The 20,241-nt window shown below is 50.5% G+C and overlaps 1 protein-coding gene across 1 annotated transcript in view; it reads left to right on the forward strand.

Annotated features, from left to right (window-relative positions):
• Nucleotides 1-1,149: 1,149 nt before the first annotated feature.
• The window catches only part of Steap3 (STEAP3 metalloreductase), a 40,697-nt gene continuing 21,605 nt past the window's right edge, over nucleotides 1,150-20,241 (forward strand). Inside the window, exon 1 of the mRNA XM_040738513.1 lies at nucleotides 1,150-1,290. Within this exon, the coding sequence (XP_040594447.1) occupies nucleotides 1,188-1,290 (103 nt within the window). The 5' untranslated portion in view covers nucleotides 1,150-1,187. The remainder of the gene's footprint in view (nucleotides 1,291-20,241) is intronic.

Genomic DNA, 20,241 nt, shown 5'->3' on the forward strand with positions numbered 1-20,241 from the left:
CCACAGCTGGGAGCTGAAGCATGGAGCTGCCATCCTGCTAAGAGTCTGGGGACAAGCCAGGCGTTGGTGACTCACACCTTTAATCCCAGCACTCAGGAGGCAGAGGCAGGCAGATCTCTGTGCGTTTGAGGCCAGACTGGTCTACAGAGCGAGTTCCTGGACAGCCCCCAAAAGAATACAGAGAGACCCTGTTTCAAAAAAAAAAAAAAGAGTCTGGGAATGGTCGCTGAGATCTCCCCAAGCAGGGTGGGGTGTGTGTGGTGAGCCGCCTGTGGAGAGCATTATCTCCTTCCTTCAGCATTCACCACCCCTGAGAGGCCTCGCCCTCATCATCTCAGACCTTGAGCTAAAGGAGTCTCCAAAGGTGAGGAGGCCACTGACTGCTGGAGCCCTCCACCTGAGATGCAGAAGTAAATGAGATCCTGGGTTCATAGGAACCCGGTTCAAATCTCAGGTATGCCTCGTCTCACTTCATGAGGGTGAGTCACTCTGTTATCTGAAGATGGGCCTGATCTATCCTTTTGTTTTAACATTTTTATTTCATTAACATTTCCATTACCTTTATTTGCTTATTTTATATATGTGTGGGGGTCAGAGGACAACTTGAGGGAGTTGGTTCTTTCTTCCTACCGTGTTGGTCCTGAAGATGGAATGGTAGCTGTTAGGACTGGTGGCAGTCATTGAGTCTTCTCACTGGCCTTGGTCTACTCTTTTTTTGTTTGTTTTGTCTTGACAGACAAGGTCTCACTGTATAGCCCTGACTGACCTCAAACTCACAGGTCTGCCTGCCTCCAAGAGTCTGAGGGCTAGGATTAAAGGCGTGTGCCACCACATCCAACACCGATCTATTCATCTTTCAGAGTTCTCAAAGTAGCACTGTCACCAGCTCAGCTCAAATGTCACTTCCCTTCTCTCCCCTCCTTCTGCAGGGCCAGGTCCCAGGAAGCAGAGAGCAACAGGCCAGGGGGAACTACAGCCCTTATACCAGAGGCTTTCTGTCCACCTTTGAACTCAGCGTGGTTGCAGATGATCTGAGGCCATCGACCAGCACCCTCCTCATCCCACCAGGTCCTGGGCGGGGCTGTGACCTGCTTGTTTGGAGCTTGGTTTATACTGTTCACCACTGCTCAAGCTGTGTAGTGAGCTCCAGCCACCCAGCCTGAGGGGCCCAGCTTCTGAAGAGCAACATGGCTGCCAAGGCCCATGGTCAGCAGGGGTCTTGCCCCACCATCTCCTCACAAGGCTACGGAGAATCGCCAGAGAAGGACAGTGCAACTAACTCTAGACCTGGTGAGCTGGGGTCTGCGGGGCAGGAAGGAGGCAGGGCATGGCAGGACTCATCCCAGCTGCAGGTATTCAAAGACACCTCCAGCAAGTGCACACCCACTTTTCTTTTCTTTTTGTGCATGTGTGGATTCGTGCAGACAAGAGGTGTCAACCTCAAGTACCATCTGCCTGACTTTTTGAGAGAGAGACATGTTGTCTGAAACTCGCTGGGTTTAGCCAGGCTGGCTGGCCAGAGAGCCCCAGGGATTATTGGTTTCTGTTTCCCTGGAGCTGGGTGCACCTCTAAACCTAGCTTTGCCTGTGTGGGGAGAATCTGGGGGATCAATTTCTGGTCCTCGTGCTTGCATATAGAGAATTTTACTCACTCACCCAGCTGTCTCCCAGCCCACCTCATTCTTTCTGGATTACAGGCAAAGAGAAAAGAACTGCCAGTGTCTTGTTTGCTTAAGGAGTGAGCTTGACCCAAAGGTAACTTGAGTCTCACAGTGAAAAGCTAACCAATGGAGGAATGCAATAATAAGGACACCATTGTCAGGAGTATGGCTCTGTGTCCTTGTCATCATGGTAAAGGAGGAAACAAGATCAGCTGTCTGATAGCTGCTCTAAAACCAAAGAGAAGTAACTGGGCAGTGGTGGCGCATGCCTTTAATCCCAGCACGCAGGAGGCAGAGGCAGGCGGATCTCGCACTGTGAGTCTGAGGCCAGTCTGGTCTACAGAGTGAGTTGCCAGGACAGCAAGGGCTGTTAGACAGAGAAACCCTTTTGTCTCAGAAAAAAAAAAAAAGAAACAAAGAAAGAAAAGAAGAAAAAGAAAAAAGGAAGTATGCTAGAAGTATTTTCCTTCCTGAATCAGCCTTGGGTTTGTTGTTGTTTTTATAGGATAGAATTCCCAAGCATATACTTTATTTTAAGAACAGCATCAAGGATTTTTTTTCTGAGACAGAGTTTGGAGCTCACTTTGCTTCCAAGGCCAGCTAGCTTCCAGGCCCATTCCCTCACCTGCCTGTCACAGTTCTCTGGGTGTGGGTGAGACACTTTACCCACTGGTCTATGATAAAGACAAAGAATTCCTCACTTTTCTGGGTCACTGTCGTGAGCTCTCACTCAAGTGCAGCTTACCTGCCATGTGGAAGAACACATCCCCCTGCCCCTTACACTTCCAGAGCATAGGAGAGTCTCTTGGTGCCCGGCTTAGCCGGTACAGAGAGTAACTAGACATTCTCTGGGACCACAGCATATTACTCAGCCAGACAGGACCAAATTCAAGCGGCCTGGCTCTTGACCAGGGCTACCAGGACACATGGTGGCTTCCTGTGGCCGTCTAGCTTTAATAAGCCAGGCTTTTTAATGCCCATTCTTAGGGCTCAAACTCAGGTCCTCATGCTTGAAAACCTTTGCTGACTGAGCCATCTCCTCACCTTTCCTAGACATATCTTCAAGACCAAGCACTGTGTGTGGGCAGTGTACCCAGGGGCATCATGGAGCTTGAAATACTGGTTCTTATCTGCCCAAGGCAGGGGCCAGCCTGGCACTCTGCCTAGCCCCCAGAACACTGCATAACAACTTGGGACATTATAACCTGAATGGATAGAGAGCCTTTAAGAATGGCCAAAGGAACAGAGATGTGCTTGCTGGGGCATGTTTGGACATTGGGACTCTCTAGCCTTGAATGAGGTCTTGGGGCAGACAGAATAGAGAGCTGGGGGAAGGGAGCCCCTAACCAAGAGAAAGCTCAGGATGCTCATGGGAGCTCTGGGCTACTTGGAAAGCAGGTGAACCCCTAAGAGAAGCATTCCCTCCACAGAGAGCACAGAACTTGGCTTCTTTATCCCACTGTACCTTTAAGGAAAACAAGTCACCTATTGTGTGTGTACACAAGGTTGAACAGTACACATATGGAGGTCAGAGGACAACTTTTAGAAGTTGGTTCTCTTCGCTTTGCAGGTCGCAGAGACTGGACTGGGGTTGACAGGAATTGCCTTTACTCCCTGACACCCTCTTGCTGATAGCTTGATAGCTTTAAGCAGCTGGTTTAGGGCCATGCGGCCCAGCCCCCTCACTTCCGACCTCTCTAAAGCTCCCTGATATCCCGGGGGGGGGGGGGGTTCCTGGAAAACAGGATTCTCAGAATTCCTCAAAGTGACTTCAATTGAGGTTTGGTGCCTCACACCTGTGATCCCTGCTGTGACAGGGTGACTGCTCCAAGTTCAAAGGCACTCTGGGCTACCAAGGGAGGCACTGTTTCCAAAACAAAGCACTGGGGAGAAGGCTCAGCTGGTAAAGCATTGCCAGGCAAGCTCAAGGATCCGAGTTCTGGTGCCAGCACCCAAGCAAAAAGCCAGCCGGCACAGCATGCTTGTAATCCCAGCACCGGGGGAAGGAGACAAGAGGCTCCCGAACCAACCCAGACAAACCAGTGAGCTCCAGGTTCTTCCAGGGACTCTGTCTCAGAAAATAAAGTGGAGAAGCAATTAAGGAGAAGACCTAACATTAATCTGTGGTCTTCACACACATACATTTGTGCACACACACACACACACACACACACACACACACACACACACACATCCCATGCACATATACGAATACTTCTACAAGCCCCTCACCCTCCCATGCATACTGCAAAAGTCAAAGTTCCTTACCAGGAGTTGATGGAATATTCTTCTGAACTCTAGGAATGTTCCATGAGTCAGGAAAGCCATACTCCCACTTCCCATAAGCTGGGTGTGACGATAACACCCCCAGGGCCATCAGTAGAGGGTGGGTGAGGTAGCAGAGGGTAGGTGAGGCCCGTAAGTCTGAAACAGCAACATTATGCTGTGCCCTAGTGTGTTGCTGCACAGCAAAGCTGCGGGCATTACGTGTGTGATGGGGCAGCATCAGGCAGTGTCCCAGGGCAGAGGACAACTTTGACCAGGAAGGATGGCATCCTGGAACTCGTGGGTGTGTGTAGGATTCTTGTGTAGCCAATAGTTCCCAGGGAGCCGTGACAGACCAACACAACACCAACGGGCCTTGAAATCTGCAGACTTCTTAGAGCAGGTCAAAAGTCATCTATCTCTAATGGGAGCAAGGGATGGAAATGTAATCGAGCTACAGCCACCCCTATACTCCTTCCGGATGAAAGCTTGTGCTCCCTTGCTGTGGTTCCCACTTTCACTGCAGAAGAGGGAAGAAACCCACCCCCCCACTTGTCACCTTGGGCTCTGCCCACCTATGCAGCCCTAGTTTGCCGCCTAAACTACTACATTGACCTTGATCATCAACTGCACTTGGATTTGAAGTGTTCTTCAAGTGGGGGAGGCGGGCAGAGTTCACCACGTCTTCTCCCTCCCTTCTCATCGACGGAGGTAGTCGGTTCTGCTCACTTTACTGTGGGCAGACAAGGAAGCGACTCTGAGACTCCCTGGGGGAACTGAGGAGGATGGTGGTTGGTGGCTTCCTCCACTTGCAGTGCAGGGCGGGGACCAAGGGCCTTGCGCTCAGCGATTGAGGGCGGGAGGGGTGGCACTGCGAGATAGGCGGCAGCGAGCTGGCGGGTGGCCACCACCCGGCCAGGTCCGGCCCTACGGGTGGGCGGGCGGGGCGCAGGGAGAGGAGGAGTCTGGGGCCGAGCCACCGCCTCCGCCGGCGACCTGCAGCTGCCACGGCTCCTCCAAGCGGCCAGCCGCCGAGGTGAGTGACCCTCTCCAGGTTCGGGTGCCTTAGGCAGTGCACTGTCCCCCGGGACCCCTGGCGCGCGCCTGCTCTGACTCCACCCTGAGGGATCGCTACAGGTCGAGCAACCACGTCCCCTAGGATCAAGCCACGGAGCCTGGTGGCAGAAGATCCCAGCGGGGTGGCCACAGACAAGGGGGGAAGCAGGCGTCCAGAGCCCATGTTGCACTTGTCAAGCCACCCTCCAGGCAAGCCCTGGACTAACATGGGTGCCACGTGCTCTTCGTTTTTGCTCAGCGCGTTTTAGGGAAGGGAGCGCCTAGCACCCGATAGGCAGGTCTGCCCAGTGCCCGCCTCTGCCCGCGGAGCCTTAGCCTGGAAAGTTCTTCCTCTTGCCCACTGAAACCTGGGAGCAGGCTGCCGGCAGGAATGTAGTGGTAACTTTGGTCACTCTGGTTAGCTAAAGTGGAGGCTGTGTCTTAGACTTTTTGGGTCCAGAGGCAGCTTGTGTTGGTGTTGGTGGGGATTAGGAGTGAAACAGGCTTCAGGAGTAGGGGGTCGTGAAATGCCCCAGGGAGGTATGTCTGGCCGGCAGAGTGCTGCTGTGATATAATCAGCAGCCAGCGTTTCTCAGGCGCTTATATGTGTGCCAGGGACTCTGCACACGCTAGTTCAGTTAACCCGGGCAGGCAGGAGGCCCTGTTCTTGTCTCTGGTTATTTCAGGGGAGTGCTGAGCCTTCCAGATCGCTGGTGTTTTGCAAGGACACACAGGTAGCAAGTCATAGAAAGAAGTGGCAGACTTTTTGGACAAAGGGGCCTTCTAGAAGCAGGCCAGATCCTCAGACTATCTGGATAGCCCAATGAATGCAGTGCTGGGCAGGCACGATGCCCACAAGACCAAAGGGCATGCCCTCTCAAGTCACTGCAAGGTCTGGCTATGTGTAACTGAACCTGGAGCTCACTCCCTGACTAAGCTGTCTGGCCAGCAAGCCCTGGGAATCCTGCTGTCTCCACCTCCCCAAATGCTGCCATTACGAGTGTGCACAAGTGCACTAACTTTTTACCTGAGTTCTAGGCATTCACGCTCAGTTCTTTGTGCTTGCATAGGAAAACACGTCACTGACTGAACCACCTCCCTAGAGCCTGCAAAAGCTGTTAAAAACACAGATGCCCCAGTCCCCCTGGGTGGCCGACTGAGTCGGTCAGATACACATGGAGGGCCCAGCTGTGTGTCTGTCTTACTCATCTCTGTCACCAGTGGCCTGCACAGGGCTTGGCAGCAAGCAAATGATTAATGTCTGCTGGATGGATAGATGGAATGGGACAGGCGATGCCACTGGGGAAAGAGGTGGGGATGGGAAGGAGACTTTCTAAGGGAGGCCTTGGAATGGGATTGTCAAGGGAGGTCTTGGCCTCAGGGCCAGCTGGGAGTTCAGGCTGGCCCAACTGGTCACATGGAGTTTGACCAGAGTGCCCCAAGCCTGCTGAAGTCCTGATCTGCTTAGGCTTGTATCTCTCCATCCGGAAGACATCAGAGCCGTGGATTCCGGCCTGTCCTGTCTTATCTCCTTGTTTCATGGTTCTTCCTTCCTCAGAATTATCAGACATTAGAGACTAGGTTTCAGGGTGTAAAAGGGTGGCAGTTCTTGACCGAAGTCCGCTGCGGGTGGGTTGAAGGCAGGTAACCCTTGGTAGGGGAGTCTGCCAACGCTAAGTCTTCTGACTCTCTACACTTGGTTTTTCTATTGTTAAGCCTTGCCCAGGGCTTTGGGCACCATAACTGCATAAAGTAGAGGGAGTGGTGCCCCCGGGGAAGTAGTTAGAACTCCAAGCTGTAGGAGTTAGTCTCAGATCCCCCACTCTGCTCCCAAAGGTTTGAATATTAATGTCCAGTGTTTGTGTTCATGTCTATGTAGAGGTGTGTGTACATATGTGTGTGCTCACATGAGTGTGAAGACCAGGGATCAACCTCAGTTGTCCTTCCTCAGAAGCCATTCATCTTGTTTTCTCAAGACTGGCTCCCTCACTGCTCCAGGATTTGCCAATCCAGGGAGCCTCAGGGTCTGCTGTTTCCTCTGTTTCCCCCAGCTCTGAGATTACAAGTGTGTACTGCCATGCCCAGGGTTGTTAATATGGGTCCTGGGGATTAAACTCAGGTCCTCATGCTTGCAAGGGGAGTGGTTTATCAACTGAGCTATTTCTCCAGGTCAGATTTGAAGATTAATCTGGTTGGGCCTTCCAGGTTCATTTGCTCTCTGGTAGACCATTGAGGCCTAGAGCGGACTCTGAGATGCCCTTCTTTATGACAGGGCTGGCTGGAACCCTTCTGAGAGTCTGGGCACCTGCCTCCAGCCAGGAAGAGCTTTGCCGCTTCCTGCTGTCTGCAAACCTCAGTAGGCTGGGGCAGGCGTGGAAGGCCTTGTGGGACCTGGGTTCTCTGCCTTCCAGCTGACACTGGATCTGCATCTCGCTGCCTTCCCTACCCTGCAGAGTGCTCAGGACTTTCTGGGTTGGGCAGGCAGGAGCACACAGTACCTTGAGAAATCTATGAAATCTCTCTCTAGTATCTGGACCAGCAATGGACCTCTGGATTTAAAGAAGTCTGTCCATGTAGAACCCGCGCTGACCCTTTGCCTGTGCTCTTTGTGAAGGGATGGATGTGCGCCTCTGCTTGTGATGTGTGAAGACATGCGTGTGCCGTGGTACAAGTCTGGCGATCAGAGGGCAACCTGAGAGACCTCCAGGTTCTCCCCTCCTGTGTTCACACGCCCATCGGGTCATTGTTATTACACGGCCATCAGGTCATTGGGCTGGTGCAGAAAGCCCTTTACCCACTGAGCCATCCTACCTGCCCACGCGCCTGTTTCCTGCTCCCTCCCCACCCAGGAAACCCCGTCCTAATCTGTGAGGCTGTGAAGGTTAGGAGGGGGTGAGCTCCCCAGTCAGGAATGCCTACTCTCGGGCCCACTCACCTTCTCACAGTGCACTCCAGCTCAGCACCCTTCCCATGTTGGCCTGCCATGCACTGATGGCGGCCCTCACACCCGAGCCTGGACCAAGCAGTACATACGCAAGTTCGCTGTGCTCCGAGACTCTTAGGAGGTGGTGCTAATCTCCCAACTATGTGATTTTTCCAAGGGCAGACTAGCCTTCAGCCTCTTCGACCCCAAAGCAGACTCCTCACCACTTGCTCTGCGCCTGTCCAAATCCTGCTTCATGAATTATTCATTCACCTAGCATTTACAGGCACTAACTGGATGCCAGGCAGTCAACCTGCAGACTTGAGGATACCGTTTGCTGCACTCCCAAACTCATCCGTGCCTTCTGTAAATTCTGAACGCAAGTGAGGGAAAGGCGCAAGTGAGGGAAAGGCGTCTCTTCCATGTGCCTCGCTCTCCAGAGCACTGCTTGGAGTAGACCTCTGTCAGGTTGCCCCTGCAGTGTAAGAGCCCTGAATGGAGAGTTAACCCTCCCACAACACATCCCCACCTGTCACCTTGGTCACCCGCAGGAGCGACGGTGGCTGTCACAGCTGTGTGGTCAGGTGTCTGACTGTCTTCTGCTCCATGCTGGCAGCCCAGTGCTTAGACTTCACTTCCGTGCTGGGAACTGAAGGCGGGGCTGGAACATTCTAGGCAAGTGCTCCTCCACTGCGCTGCTCCCTTGCTTTCCAGCCTCCTCGGTTTAGGAGATTAATCTGTACAAACAAGAAGACAGCCCCAAGAGCATCACACTAGCCAGTGACACAGATGTAGAGGAATATGAGGCCCGTGAAGGATAGAGTGGGCGGTCCCAGGTGCTGTGAAGACAGCAAGGCCCTCCTGGAGCTGGGGAGCAGACTCTGGACAGTGACACCCCCCCCCACATTCTGTAAGCACCTGATATTTGTGGGGTGGCTGTCCAGCTGTGGGTGAGTAGATCTGTCATTCTTCCTGGTAGGACTTATGACCACAGCAGTGAGGTCTAATGTCTCTGAAGGCAAACTTGTTCTAGATGGCTGTGATCCAGGCCCTTCTGGTGGACCTGACCTGGTCAGTGTGGGGTGTGACAAACAGCCTGTGATAGGGTTATTTGGTGACCAGCCATGCCTGCGCAAGGGTCAGAAGCACACTGGAGGCAGTGGTTCTGCTCAGCAAATTGGCCTTCCGCCCTCCCCCTCCCAAGACCGAGCCACTGTACAGATGAGATCAGTCCCTCTGGCTGGTCCTTGGACAGATGGCGTCAGACTGGCCCGAGTTGGAAGGGAAGGAAGCAGTGAGAGCCTGGTTGTCAGGGATCTTGGATGGGCTGGAGGTGGCATTCTGGAAGGCCTTGCTCCTGGGGATCCAGGCTCTGTGACTGGAGATGGAGACCATAACGCATCTGTGTTTTCAGAGTCTCCATGAGAAAAGCCTTAGGAACTGGAGAGGGAGTATGTCAGCTCCTTTTCGCTCCACCCAGCAGGTACTTTTTCCTGGGGAAGTGTCCCTTCCGCTCAGAGTAGCTACTGTAAGGGAACTTAAGATCACCAGCAACCTTGACTGGGACACAGTACACTAAAGGCCCCTGTATGGAGTCAGGAATTCTGCCCCAGATCTCTGGGTGATTCTGGGGCTCACTGGCGATGGCGAGCTCTCCTCGAGCCCCACTGGTCCCACAGGCATCTTCCAGCATCAAGTGAGCACAGCTCACTCTGAGGGATGACGCACAGGTTTCCGTCCTCAGCTGATGCTGTCTAGGGAACTTGTGGTACCCCCGGCAGTAGTGAGCAGATCCAGACCACAGGCAGACATGTACAAGCAATACTATTGGAGTAACTTGTGTCTTTAATGGTGTTCTTAGTCAAAACAGAGGGAACACTGGTGATGTAGCTCATCTGGAAGAATGCTTGCTTAGCATATGTGAAGCCCTGGGCTCCAACCACAGAACCACATTAACTGGGCATAGTAATCCTAGCATTTGGGAGGTAGAGGCTGGAGGATCAAGAGTTCCAAGTCATCCTTTATAACACAGGGAATCTAAGGTTACCAGGTCTGGCATGAGATCCTCAGAGTGGGAAAGAAACCTGCCCAAGGTCAGTCACACTGTTATTCCGTGGTTGAGCTCAAGTCCATACTCAGGGTTGTCTGGGTGTAGCTACCAACTGCTAATGTTAAAACTCAGGTGCAAGTAACAGGCCAAGTGGGGGGGGGGCAGTCCATGGGTCAAGGCATGGAAGGATGAGAATACAAACCAGTCTCTGTATTGGCCTGTGCTAGACTCCAGGAGCTGCCAGAAGCTAGCCCTGCCTTCAAGAGGCTTTAGCGTTAGGGACAGGCACAGAGGACTGCCAAACAGAGCAGAATGGGCCCTGCTGTAGTGGTTGGTCTGGGACACGGTGTGAGTATCAACAGCTTTCACTAGACTGAAAGATTGCTAGTTCTCTGACAGGTTGAAGGCAATCAGATATGCCCATCCACAAGTCCAAAGAGCATGATTCCCTTCAACAATACAGAAGTTTTGTGAACTCTGGGCTGCCCTTGACGCCTTGGAAACCAGTGGTAAGCCACCAGCAGCAGGTGGAGTGTGCCTTTAGCTGCCATTTCAGATGAAATGCTCTTCTGGTTGAAGAGCTGTCTGTCTGTCCATCATGGTTCTGCTATGGGCATTGTCTGGCAAGCAGTGACGGAGAAGCTGAGAGAGTTATCACTGAGCCGGTGACAGCCACGGTGAATGCAATGAATTACCCTCAGAGAAATTGATCAGTTGCTACTTTCTGTAACCATTACGCTTCCTTTGTACCTTGAAGGGTCTCAGTGCCTCTGCCTCTGCCCCCGCCCTTTATGCTGGATGACATTTATTCGTTTTATGCATCCTGGCTCTCCTGCCTCAATTCCTGTAGTAAAGGCACTGGAGTCTCAGCCACTAATTACTACACAGTGAGGTTTCCTCCCCAAACAGGAAGTCTCCAGCAGAATTGCTCTCTCAGGGCCCTCTCTAAGCAAGCATCCGTCACCCCTCCCAGGCCAGCCAGCCCAGTAGCCAGTTGTAGGCGGGCAAGCTGAGAGGGGAGGGGTCCCAGTCACCCACACCCTGGAAGGCCCTTGGCCACCCCACTTCTGAAAAACCAGAGTCAGGCTGTGGAAGGTGGACATTTTATGGCTTGCAGCGGGGTTGTCTAGGGACTCTAGGACTTCAGCCCACACCTGAAGGCCAGATGTCGCAGTCGCCTGAAGCCCGTGGTAAGTCTGATCAGGGCCACCTCATTCACTAACTAGTACACCAGCCTGTGGCCCACTTGAGAGTGTTCCTCTCCCTGATTTGCCAGAGTGTCCAGACAGAGCTGTGTTTTCCTGAGGGCTACGCAGCTTGGGGTTGGCGGCGAAGAGCACAGCAGAGAGGTCTTGACAAAATAAAGTGAGAGATTGTCTGCTGTGTGCATCCCAAGGCCCCCCCTTTCAGGAAGGGGGTGTTTGGGCAGTGAACACAGGGCCTGTTCAGAGTGCAGGGCTCCAGGTTCCACACAGAGCAGCTGCTTTGTGAAATGTAGTGTACGTTACTTTAAAAAAAAATTAATGTTCTTGATGTATTTCTGAGGAATGTGGGCCTGTTGGGAATTATAAATTTTACTTAATTGGTAACCATATCTGCATTGGATTATCACAGAAATGCTGGCTGCAAGTAATCGAAGTGGATTTTTCTAGAAGGATTTGAAAAGCTAAATGTTTGTAAAAGCCCTATCAATTATTCATCCACTTTTATTTTGCAGAGTGATGTGGGGAGAAGACTTTGTTTTGCATCAGACCAAACCCATGTGTAAGAGTCTGTATGTGTGTGGGGGGGGGGTGGCGTTTATGTGCATGATGAGCTTTGCTTTCCTTCCGGAGGAATAAAACTACCTTCCTTTAAAAAATAAAAAAAGTCAGAATGATTTTTATGATATCTAAATAACAATTCCAGGTAGTATTACAAGAAATATAATAGCAAAATGTTTCTAACAGTCCATCAGATAGGAGACATGCCCACAGAGAAAACAGAAGTGTGCCATTTAAGATGTGTTTGTCCGTCGTTTTGTTTGGAGCAGAGCCTCCTGTAGCTCGAGCTGGTCTCTACCTTGTGTAACCAAGGATGACTTCGAATTTCTCATCCTCCTACCTCTATCTGCCTCCTATATGGGGATGGCAAGCATGTGACAACACACCATTTGTATGGTTCTGGGGATCGAACCCAGGGTTTTGAGTGTGCTATGTAAGTAAGCGCTCTACCAGCTGGCCTACATCTCCAGATCTGCCACCAGCTATTAAAGCTTATTTGAGACTGGTGGTCCCTCTTCTCTTCCCTCACCTTGGGAGTCAGAAGCAAGGGTTGAGCAAGGAGAGAGCTTTGGGTCCCTAAGCCTGAGAGGGTAGGAAGGAGTGACATACAGAGCCACCCCCTCATCACTCAAGAAATCAGTTGGGTGTGCACCAGATTGAGGCAGTTCTGGGTCCAGGAGGAAGTCCCTTACCCTGTCTGAGCCTTGCTTTGTGATGCACAAAGTGGAAGGAGTGACTGTCTTCCATAGGTCGTCCAAAACAGGCATCCAGAGGTCATGACTGCTGCATTGTAATCTGGTCTCCTACTCTCTTCAAGTTCGACTCTGGGGATTTGGGATGTCTGGGAACCAGGCACATACAAAGTGCTGGGGGTATGCTGGCTGCTCCCTCAGTAGCCTTATGCCCCAGGGAAACCCCAGATCACTACGTGGAGACGTCATGTGGCAGAAATAGGGAGAAGGAGTAGTCCCTGGGACTGGCTTCTTTTTGCATAGCAAGGGTGTAATTTTCACTTGGGCTGTGCAGGCAAGCCCCAGCTTAATGATGGCTTGACACAGGCCCTTTCAACTTAAGGTAGCACAAAAACAACAGCATTCAGTAGAAACTGTACTTCAAATTTTGAACTAGGGACTTTTCCCAAGTTTTTTTTTTTTTTTGGTTTTTCGAGACAGGGGTTCTCTGTATTGTTTTGGAGCCTGTCCTGGAACTCGCTTGGTAGACGAGGCTTGGTCTCGAACTCACAGAGATCTACCTGCCTCTGCCTCCCGAGTGCTGGGATTAAAGGCGTGCACCACCAACGCCCGGCTTTTCCCAAGTATTTTAAACTTACAGTATCATCAGTTTAAAATGGATTTGCTGGCTGCAATCCCATCCTAAGTCAAGGAACATGTGTGTCATCAGGTCTTTAAAATGAGCAAGACTTATGTATATCATTTGTATATGTCTGTATGTTCACACATGTGAGATAATTTTTATATATATATAATATATACATATATATTACATATATCCATATCCACGTGGAGGTCAGAGGTTAGAGATCTTTCTCAATCATTCTCCACCATATATATTGAGGCAATCTGTCACTTCAATCAGTTGCTTACCAATACTGCCAGTCTTACCCGGGGATCCCCTGTCTCTCTCTCTCTGAGATTACCGACAGGCTGCCACTCTTGTCTGGCAGGGATCTGGTCTCTTCTTTCTTTTTTCCTTCCTTCCTTCCTTTCTTTGTTTTGTCTTTAGAGGCAGGGTTTATCTGTGTAACAGCTCTAGCTGTCCTGGAACTCACTCTGTAGACCAGGCTGATTTCGAACTCATAGAGATCTGCCTGCCTCTGCTTCCCAAATGCTGGGATGAAAGGTGAGTGCTACCACCGCTTGGCTTGAACTCTGGTCTTTATGTGTTCATGGCATGCTCTGTTCCCAAGCCATCTCCCCAGCCCAGAAAGACTATTGACATTATTACTCCCACCACCCACCTGAGGGGTGTGAATTATTCATACCAAAGGGCGTTAGGTTTAACATTGCCATAAATATGTGGGAAGGGGTGATGGGAGACTATAGGCTTCCCAAGTCTAAGGGAAGGTATCTGGCACTGTACATTTGTTCCATCCCTGTGACAGAAAGCCTAGGGGACCAGAGAACAAAAACGTCAATTTTTGTCTTAAAGAGGAATTGGGAGGTTTCTCTTCTTTAAAAATGCAGGCGTGTGTGTGTGTGTGTGTGTGTGTGTGTGTGTGTGTGTGTGTGTGTGTGTGTGCTTGTGCATGTGCTCACATGTGTGTTGGGGGTTGCATATGGAGACCGTACACCATCAGGTATTACCTTCAGGAGCTCACCATTTAACCCAGAGACCACCCTGTCTTTGCCTCCCCAGCACTGGGATTACAAGTGCATGCCACCGCGATCCGCTTTGTATGGGAATGCTGGACTCAAGTGCAAACTCATTAAGTTTTTTACTGGTGTAGTACTCCTCTTTATAAGACCACACTTTGTTTCACCTCTAGGAGCCTGTTAAACCTTGAGTCTCATTACACAACTAGAGACAGTAATTCACAGGAACCAAGGGACATCAGCATTGTCTTGCCCTGCATCTCCTTTAGGGAAAGTCATGGCCCTGAAGGACTACCTCTGCTTTGTGGGGTAATCTTTCCAATGTAAGAACTCAGAGCGGTGTTCTTTGTGGATCCCGGCACTTAGAGCCATTCCAGGCACGTGAACTTCAGCTAAGTCACACTGACATCTGTGGAGGCTGTGGAACCTATTGCAAAGCTCCTCTCCCAGAACGTGGGTTCCTGGAAGTCCAGGGGTCACAGTGCACACAGGAAAAACAAGATACGAGGTCCTCACAAAGATTTTAGGAGATGGGCTGGCTCTACAATCCAGCTGCAAGTAGAAAACTCTCTATCAGTCTCTTTTCCTGTTGCCGTGATGAGGTATCATGGAAACAGCAACTTAATGAAGAAAGGGTTTATTAGGGCTCATCGTTCAAGGGTACAGTCTATCATGCCATGGAAGGGGATGGTGGCAGAAGCGTGTTCAGCCCACTTTCTCCTTTTTAGAACTGGGTCGTTCCATCTCAGTTAACAGAATCTAGCTACTCCCTCAAAGGCAGCCCAGAGGCTAAATATAGTCAGTCTTCTAGGTGATTCTAGATCCTATGGCGTTCATAATCTGTATTAGCTGACACAGATTTCAACGAGAGCCTGGCCAGGTACCATGAGAGCCAGAGAGAGCCAGCTTGGCTATGCCCAGGGAGCTCCAGACGGGGGCCCATGGGTCAGGCAGCTGCTCAATCCAGCCAGGCTGGAGGCCATGGAGAAACACCATCTGATCTGCAGCCTCAGCTTCTGAGATGAGGCTGTCTTTTGTTTCCCTGGGGAAACTAAAGCTGAGAGACTCTTGAGCAGATTATCCAAGTCAGGAAGACTTGGGTGGCACCTTGTGGTGGCATCCCAGATGAAAGGACACGGGACAGGTAAACACTTGTGTCCCTCACTCTTGCTCGTGTCCGTTTATCTGGCTGCTGCAACATCCTCCACCGAGGCGAGCATCTTTGAGCTTTGACCAGTGGCTCTCCAGGAGTCCTCCAAACTGTTAGGGATATTTTGGGACTGCTAAGATACCCAGCTGGTAGACTGAGCAACTCCTGGATTCCTGGCTTCTTTAGCACAAGATAGCCACTGTTGGATTACCTGGACCACATCCTGTAGGTCAATCTAAAATGCATCCCGATTCATCTCTGGTGAGGAACAAATAGTTTAGTCACTCTGTACATAGAATGTTTGGCCATTTGTGGAAAAAATACAGAAAATAATGATGCCAGATGGTTGTGGGCTTAATTTGGCAGGGAAGGACGGCCTGGGGATGCTGTATCTTAAGAACTATTGCTGGCAGGCACCCCTAGGCTTCACCCCAGATCTTATTGGTGCCCTACCCAATTTCCTACTGTGCCCCCACCCCAGGCTCCACTTCCCCTTCTCCTAAGAATCTCCAGCAGCAGCCTCTCCTTCCTTTTGGCTGTTTCTGTGTTTTTGTGTTTGTTTTCTTTTACCTGGGGTCTTATGTAACTCAGGTTGGCCCCAAACTCGTTGTAGGTGATGATTACCTTACAGTTCTGATCCTTTTGCCTCTGGGATTACAGGCATGCACCATGACTTCCAGATTACTGCTTGGGGGTCAAACCCAGGGCAAGCACTCTGCTGACTCAGCCACATCCTCTCCCTACCCCCCCCCATTAAGCTGGCTTAAAGTGAAAGGCATGTGTGCCTCCAGGCCATTATCTCAGAGCACATTTTTAGAAAATGCTATCTATTGATTTGAGTAACTCTATTCTTGTTTTACCACAGACAAACTGGAGGGCTTTGTTGCTATTCGTTAGTCTTTTAAATTCTAGACAGAGGAGTGAAATGAAAACATTAATTTAAGAATCCCAAGGTCTGGACAGACATGGTGGTGAGGGAGGGAGAGAGAGCGAGACAGAGAGAGCAGAGCTGAGCCTCGACCATGAAGTGCCGTGACCTCTTGTGTAGGGAAAAGAAAGGCTGGGTTCAGACAAAGCGAATTTGCAGGAGTCGACTCTTCCTTCCACCACTGGGTCCGAGGCATAGACGTCAGGCTGTCAAGTTAGGTGGCACGTGCCTTTATCCACTTGTTTGCACTAGTATGTGAGGGGACACAACAAGGGAACTGTGGAATGACCACTCCACTAGGGGAAGGTTTTCATTGTACGTAAGAGAGACTATCCAGAGGCATCTGGAAGAGTCCAGAGCAAAGAGAGAAAGCAGACTGGACATGGCCAAGGCTGTCTTAGAGGGAGAGCACGGGGTGGAAAAGTCATGTGGGTTATAAGGAGGATGAGTAGTAGCTGGGGGCAGGTAAGCCCATGAGTGGGCCCCAAAGTTTAGGGGAGGAGAGGAGGTTGGAAAGGTCAGGAGGCTAGTGTGGGGACTTTGACACATATAATGGGTACTGGTGAGTGGGTACTGTGGGAGCCTGGAGACCAGCATGGGCTTTGACATGCAACCACGGGTATACATCAGCGGAGAGCCACGTGTCCCTTCTGCTAGAGGCAAGGAAAGATGTCCCCTTTTGGGGAACAGGAACCCATTTCACAAGTTCCTGAGGAATGCTGGCTTTTATATTACTGCCAGAAATCCTCCTGTAGTCCAGTTTGAGCTCCGTTCTAGACATACCGACTATCTGAGCTCTAACACACCACTGAGCCATCTCCTCAAGGCCCATATCCAGTCTCATTGGCCTGGGACTTGCTGGTTTGGCTATGCTAGATGGCCCAGGGAGCCCCAGGGATCCTCCTCCCCAGCTGTGGGATTACAAGTGCGCACCACTGTGGTAGGCTGAATGTATTTGGCCCTCATAAGCTCATAGGGAGTGAACTATTAGGAGGTGTGGCCATGCTGGAGGAGGCTGGATAACACATGTCTTTAATACAGACCGTGAGGCCGAAGGGCTATACCTTCTGTTGGAAATATGTCACTGTAGGGGTGGGCTTTGAAGTCTTTCTCAAACGTCACTGAGCATGATAGTTGATTTCCTGTTGCTTGCAAGCTCCAGCACAACCTCTGCCTGCATGGTGCCATGCTCCCTGCCTTGGACCTCTGAAACTATAAGTGAACCCCCCTCAAAAATGTTTTCTTTAGAAGAGTCGCCATGGTCATGGTGTCTCTTCACAGCAACAGTAAACCCTAACTAAGCAACCACCATGCTGGCTTTTTTACATGGGTGCTGGGTATTGAACTTAGGTCCTCATGCCTGCAAGGCACAGTACTTCGTCGACTGAATGTTCTCTCCGGCCCCTTCAATCCACCTCTTAAATGCCCTTCCTCTTCATGTCTCGTAATGGGGTTACCTTTCACAGTGAGTTTCAGAGGGGACGAAGCAGATTTACCTCATTGGAGAAATGAGATGAAGCGCCCCTCCTGGAAGATTTCCAGCTGTGTGTCCTATCCAGCTGCATGGCCTTATTTAAACCCCAGGCCTTTCAGTGAATTGCAGAGGATACCTCTGGTCCCTCTCAGCCCAGACCTCGGCACTTATACACAGACCCGCCACACCACTCTGGAATGATGGACTCAGCAGTGGTAGAAACGAGCCACAGGGCCAGCCAAGACCAAGGATGTTGTTGAGCCAAGGGTGTAGTTGAGTCCCAGGTATGATGGCTCCTCTCCAACAGTTAGCTGTGGCTGTTGCATAACCTTGGCTTCTCTGCAGGTCATGGGACTTACAGGGCTCAACTGGGTAGAAAACAAGGAAGCAAGCCTTGGAGTGAGGAGACAAATGAATCACAGAATCCAGGCTCAACCCCAAAGCGGGTTTACGCTTCAGTCACAGAAATAATAGTCCTTGGAAACTCAGTTTCTTTAAAAGTAAAAACAAAACTGTGTGTGTGATGCCTGGGATTAAACCCAGAGTCTCTATGCTGAGCAAGCATATAAAATTTTTTTATTTTCTTTATTTTTTAATGTGTCTTTGTGTGTGGAGACATGCACATGAATGCACACCTGTGGAGGTCAGAGGCATCAGATTTTCCCTGAGCTGAAGTTACAGGTGGTTGTGAACCACACACTGTGTGCTGGGAATTGAACTCACATCTTCAAAAGCAGTGTGTGCTCTTAACGACTGAGCCACCACTCCAGCATATATTTTACATATATCAGTTTGCATATATTTTTTTGCATATATTCAGTTCTGCAGCTGTCACCTCAATTTTGTAACATTTGTGTCACTGCAAAAAGAAACCCTGTGCTGGTGAGCTCACTCCCCTTTCCCCAAAGCCATCACTAATCCACTTTCTGTCTGTGGACCTGTTTACTCTTGGTGTTTCACACTGGTGGACTCAAAGGATACATGGCTCTTCCCACCATCTTCCTCCTAAGAATCCACTTCCATTTGAACATTTGAGACAGGTCTCAGCGAGTAGCCCAGGCTGGCCTTGAACTCAAAATCCTTCTGCTTCCGTCTGTCAAGTGTTTGGATTGTAGGCATGCATTACTACAGCTGGCAAGCATCCTAGTCACAGGGGTCATCTATGCTGGGGCAGTTGTTAGGGTATAGTTCCTCTTTACAGCTGAGTAGCATTCCACTCCTGGGATGCACCCTGTTATCAATCAGTAGATAAGCTTTTGAGCTATTTCCACTTTTCGATACTATAAATATTGTCATGGGGAGGGGTTCGAAACAGGGTTTCTCTGTGACTTTGGAAGCTGTCCTGGAACTAGCTCTTGTAGACAAGGCATGTCTGGAACTCACAGAGATCCTCCTGCCTCTGCCTCCCGAGTGCTTTTAAAGGCGTGCGCCAACACTGCCCAGCGTAAATGTTGTTAATGTGTATTCTCATATGGATGTGTTTTCATTTCTCCTGGGAGCAGAATGGTTGGGGCTGTGGGAAACTCACTGCTTAACTTTAGGAGGATTTTCAGAAAGATCTTCCACAGGGACCACACCACTTTCCATTTCCATGCCGTGTGTGAACTTCTCACTTCTGGGCTAGTGAGACAGCTCAGCCGGTGAATACGGGAAAAAGTCCCTATCAGATCTGGGCTTTTCCAAGGTCCTCTCTGTTCTTGTGGGTTAACATTTTAGTGTCGGGTTGGTGGACATGGAGGGGAGTGGGGGGCGCTTATGTGTATTAGGTTAGCAAGACCTGGGTCTAGGAGGGACTGTCGGAGGCAAACATCTTCAATAAAGTCCTGACCATGAGAGATGAGGCTGAGGAATAAAAATATTCTGTAAGACAGGTGTGCTGGGGACATGACTGCCCTGGGTTCTCTTTCCCATGACTCCAAAATCAGTTGTGATGGTGCACACCTCTAATCCCAGCACTCAGGAGGAGTTAAAGGTTATCCTCCGCTATACAATGAGTTTGAGGATAGCCTGTGCTACATGAGACCCTTCCTCAAATTAAAAAAAAAAAAAGCTGGGGAGATGGCTCAGAGGGTAGAGATCTTATATAGTGCAAGCATGAAGACCTCAGTTCAGATTCCCAGAATTTACATAACAGCCGAGTGCAGTGGTACGTACCTGGACTCCCAGTGTTCTTATGACAAGACAGGTAGCAGAGATGGGAGAATCCTTGGAGCTTGCAGCCCACCTAGCCTGTTGTGCACAGTAGTGAACAACAAAAGACCCCACCTCAAATAGGGCGATAGGTGAGGACCAACAACCAGGTTGTTCTCTGACCTCCTCATTTGTCTGTGGGGATGTGCACACCCTTTCAACCTTTTCTTCCCACCCTCACAACAGCACAAGAAAGTGCGCGCGCGCGCACACACACACACACACACACACACACACACGCGCGCACACACGCACAAAGGTTAAAGAAGAAACAAACCCATGGGTGGCCAGAGGGTGTAGACTGGTGGTAGAATGAATTTGGGCCTTCGTGTATTCAAATTCCTGGGCTTCATCCTTAGAGTGTGGGCATGCCCAAGAATAACATATGGGCATCCCTGGAATGTGGACACACCCAAGGATAATATATGGGCATCCCTGGCAGTCTGAG

The sequence above is a fragment of the Mesocricetus auratus genome, unplaced genomic scaffold (genome assembly GCF_017639785.1).
Source record: "Mesocricetus auratus isolate SY011 unplaced genomic scaffold, BCM_Maur_2.0 Super-Scaffold_100676, whole genome shotgun sequence".
Lineage (NCBI taxonomy): Eukaryota > Metazoa > Chordata > Mammalia > Rodentia > Cricetidae > Mesocricetus > Mesocricetus auratus.